Genomic DNA, 4,560 nt, shown 5'->3' on the forward strand with positions numbered 1-4,560 from the left:
TAGATTATAGCCAAGAAAATCCTATGGAACAGTTCTACTCTGTAACACATGGAGTCACCATGAGTTGGAATTGACTTGATAGAAACGAGTTTGGTTTTGGTTTTAGTAAGACACAGGAAAGCAGGATTCAACACAAAGATATTTGACTTGATAGCCCATGTATTAACTACTTTGCTGGAAGAATTGAATTATAGAAGCATAAGTGTCTCCAGCATACTCAGTATTTCATTTCTTTTGACTTGTTCTAGAGGCCCACATGCAAGGCAGATGACACAACCACAAAAAGGAAGGTATTGCAGAGATAAGTTTCCTCAAGGCCCTTTTCATGTCCCTGTTCCTCAGGCTGTAGATAAAGGGGTTCATCATGGGAGTGACTATGGTGTACATCACTGAGGCCACTGCTGCTCTCCTCCTGGAGGACAGAGTAGCCGCAGAGCTAAGGTAGACACCAACACACGTCCCATAGAACAAGGAAACAACAGAGAGGTGAGACCCACAGATGGAAAAAGACTTACACTTGCCACCAGTTGATGGGATTCTCAGGATGGAGGAGACAATTCGAATGTAAGAGAAAATGATCCCAGAGAGAGGACCCACACCCAACAGACTAGTCTCTAAATACACCAGGATGTTATTGATGAGGGTATCAGAACAGGCAAGCTTGAGGATCTGAGCAAGTTCGCAGAAGAAGTGAGGGATTTCCAGGTCTGTGCAGAAGGACAGACGCAACACCATCAGACTGTGGAGCAGGGCATTCATGATGCTAATGAACAAAGACAGTAGAATCAGCAGGCCACAGAGGCAGGGGTTCATGATGACCATGTAATATAGAGGGTGGCAGATGGCCACAAACCGGTCATAGGCCATCACAGTCAGGAGTAAATTGTCCATACATACAAAAACTATGAAAAAAAATACCTGAGTAAGGCAGCCTGTGTAACTTATGGCTTTGTTCTCTGTCTGGATATTCAACAGCATCTTGGGGACTATGGTGGAGGTGAAAGAGATGTCAACAAAGGACAGTATGGAGAGGAAGAAGTACATGGGAGTGTGGAGGTGGGGGTCAGAGATGACAGCCAGGATGATGAGCAGATTCCCAAGCACAGTGACCAGGTACATGGACAGGAAGAGTCCAAAGAGCAAGGGCTGCAATTCTGGATCCTCAGAGAGGCCCAAGAGGAGGAATCCTGAGACATCTGTGTGGTTTTCTGATGTCATGTTGTTGGTGACTCTGAAACAAAATGAAACAGACACATTGAATGCATCTTTTTATGCCTTAAATTCTAGTAATATTTAAACAATTCTTTCCCTTAGTTTCCTCTGCTCATTCCTTCCTTCACCAAATATTTTTTTGAGTGACTTCCATATATCATATATTTTTCTAGTGTTATAGTTCAAAAATGGAAACATGTCCTGTTTTATTTTTTAGGAACTATCAAGCCTGCATGGTATTTTTACATCTAGGATTCAATTCTAATAGTCTTAGTACAGCATCAAACCTGGTTCAGAAAAAACCCAACAGTCAAGTCAATTCCGACTCATGGTGATCCTATGTGTGTCCAAGTAGAACTGTGCTCCATAGGGTTTTCAGTGGCTGATTCTTTGGCAGTAAATCACCAGGTCATTCTTCTGAAGCATCTCTGGGTGGACTTGAACCTCCAACCTTTCAGTTGTACCATTTGCACCACCTAACCTAATCAATTGCTGTCAAGTCGATTCCAACTTATAGTGACCCTAAGGACAGAGTAGAACTGCCCCATAGGGTTTCCAAGGCTGTGATCTTTGTGGAAGCTGACCACCACATCTTTCTCCCATGGAGTAGCTGGTGGGTTTGAACCACCAACCTTTCGGTTGGCAGCTGAGCTTTTAACCACTGAGACACCAGGGCTCCCTTTGCACCATGCAGGGCCTCTCAAAACTGGTTGGATGACTGCATTTTCTCAGAGTATTAACTATGTAGTTAGCTCAGTAGTATCTGAGTCTGCTCACAACTTCAAATCTCAGGTGTTGCTGGAAATTATAATCTGTTTCTCTGCTGCCTCATTGTGAACAAGAAGATCATTAATCCAGTCCTTCAGATAGTCTGTATTTTACTTTTAGATCAAACCTCACCATTGAGGCCTGTCTATTTAGAAAGAATTGCTTCAGCCAATATAATTGCTTTTGTCAGAACTGTGATTTTTCATTTGTTATCAGCCTACAGTGAGGGACATTGTAGGAAAAGGCCAAATGAATCTCTATTGTGTTTATTGTAGAAATATCAGACACACAGAGGAAATTCCTGTCTGATCCTAACAAAAAAAAGGGATGTCCTTCTCCAGCTGTGTTTTTTTCCAAATAACGATTTTATTTTCTCTTGTAATTACATATTTCTTTGGCTGCTAAGAAGCTTAGGGTCATATGTGTGGACCAAGTCTAGAAACTCATAGTCATTTTGCAGTATATTTCCTTTGACTATGTTTCCCTGGCAGCTGCCTTCTAGAACATATCCATGTTTCAATGGTTTTGTAATCATCCCCCACTCCCTGCACTCCTGAGTGCATTGGCCCTGTGCATTTTTGCAGAGCGATCTTCCCAAAGGTGCTACTGAGGGCCTAGCACTTCCCTGTGGAGGACCTCAACGACTTCCTACCCAATAAAACCCAGAGTCCTCACTCTGTCATTCAAGTTCTTCTACCATTTGGCCTCTGTCATTAGTATCTATGGGGTAATGTACCCTCAGCAATTGCCACTTTATAACACTGAAGCTCCACATCATGTTTGAGTCAAGAAATCTGCCAGCATAAACAATTCTAAGAGCTGGTATGCACATAATTATTGAAAATGTCTTGTTTCCCACTTTAACCAAAACGAATCTATTCATCTCAGGATGTGAGTTTTGGAAGGGCACATCTTCACAACAGAATGGGAAGGAAGATGGAATGCATGGAGTTTTGAGACAGCAGAGGTGTGGAGCCATCATTCTTTTCCTTTGTCCTCTGGCTGAGGGAGAGAGTTGTTTGACTAGCCGATGCTAACATTTAGGCCACTTGACAGGCATATCTTCAAGACAGTTTATGAAGCAAGGGACTCAGAGCATTAAATTCATCTGTGTCCTTCAAATGAATAAAACGCCGAGTGCATTAAACAAGAAAAGGTCTCAGTTCTTGAGACATGTTGTTGTTAGGTGCCATCGAATTGGTTCTGACATAGCAACTCTATGCACCACAGAGGGAAACACTGCCTGGTCCTGTGCCATGGTCACAATGGTTGTTACGCTTGAGCCCATTGTGGAAGCCACTGTGTCAATCCATCTCATTGAGGGTGTTCCTCTTTTTCGCTGACCCTCTACTTCACCAAGCATGATGTCCTTCTCCAGAGACTGAACCCTCCTGATAGCATGTCCAAAGTATGTAAGATGTAGTCTCTAAGGAGCATTCTACTTGTACTTCTTCCAAGACAGATTTGTTAGTTCTTTTGGCAGTCAGTGGTATATTTAATATTCTTTGCCAACCCCACAATTCAAAGGCGTCAATTATTCCTCAGTCTTCCTTATTCATTGTCCAGCTTTCGCATGCATGTGATGCGATTGAAAACGCCATGGCTTCGGTCAGGTGCACCTTAGTCTTCAAGGTGACATCTTTGCTTTTTAACACTTGAAAGAGGACTTTTGCAGCTGATTTTCCCAATGCAATGTGTCTTTTGATTTCCTGACTGCTGCTTCCATGAGTGTTGATTGTGGATCCAAGTAAAGTGAAATCCTTGACAACTTCAATCTTTTTTCTGTTTATCATGATGTTGCTTATTGGTCCAGTTCTGAGGATTATTGTTTTATTTATGTTGAGGTGTAATCCATACTGAAGGCTGAGGTCTTTGATCTTGACCAGTAAGTGCTTCAAGTCCTCTTCACTTTCAGCAAGGAAGGTTGTGTCATCTACATAACACAGGTTGTTAATCAGTCTTCCTCCAATCATAATGTCCCATTCTTCTTCATATAGTCCAGCTTCTTGGATTATTTACTCAGCATACAGATTGAATAGGCATGGTGAAAAGATGCAACCCTGACGCACATCTTTCCTTACTTTAATCCACGCAGTATCCCCTTGTTCTGTCCCAACAACTGCCTCTTAATCTGTGTACAGGTTCCTCATGAGCACAATTAAGTGTTCTGGAATTCCCATTCTTTGCATTTTTACCCATAATTTATTATGATCCACACAATCGAATGCCTTTGCATAGTCAATCAAACACAGGTAAACATCTTTCTGGTATTCTATGCTTTCAGCTATGATCCATCTGACATCAGCAATGATATCCCTGGTTCCACATCCCCTTCTGAATCCAGCCTGAATTTCTGGCAGTTCCCTGTCAAGATACTGCTGCAGTCACTTTTGAATGATCTTCAGCAAAATTTTACTTGTGTGTGATATTAATGATATTGTTTGATAATTTCCACATTCAGTTGGATCACCTTTCTTGGGAGTAGGCATAAATATGGATCTCTTCCAGCTGGTTGGCCAGGTAGCTGTCTTCCAAGTTTCTTGGCATAGATGAGTGAGCACTTCCAGTGCTGCATCCATT

At 42.1% G+C, this 4,560-nt stretch overlaps 1 protein-coding gene across 1 annotated transcript; it reads right to left on the reverse strand.

Moving 5' to 3' along the window:
* Positions 1–225: 225 nt before the first annotated feature.
* Positions 226–1,257, reverse strand: LOC101353491 (olfactory receptor 7G3-like). The gene has a single exon (XM_004378573.2). It carries the CDS (start codon positions 1,216–1,218, stop codon positions 226–228), a length of 993 nt encoding a protein of 330 aa, XP_004378630.1. The 5' UTR covers positions 1,219–1,257.
* Between the last annotated feature and the right edge of the window lie 3,303 nt (positions 1,258–4,560).

This window comes from Trichechus manatus, unplaced genomic scaffold (genome assembly GCF_000243295.1).
Source record: "Trichechus manatus latirostris isolate Lorelei unplaced genomic scaffold, TriManLat1.0 scaffold00057, whole genome shotgun sequence".
NCBI lineage: Eukaryota > Metazoa > Chordata > Mammalia > Sirenia > Trichechidae > Trichechus > Trichechus manatus.

What these genes read in the sequence shown, in the direction of transcription:
- LOC101353491 (XM_004378573.2), bottom strand. Translation starts at nt 1,218, where the DNA reads ATGACATCAGAAAACCACACAGATGTCTCAGGATTCCTCCTCTTGGGC.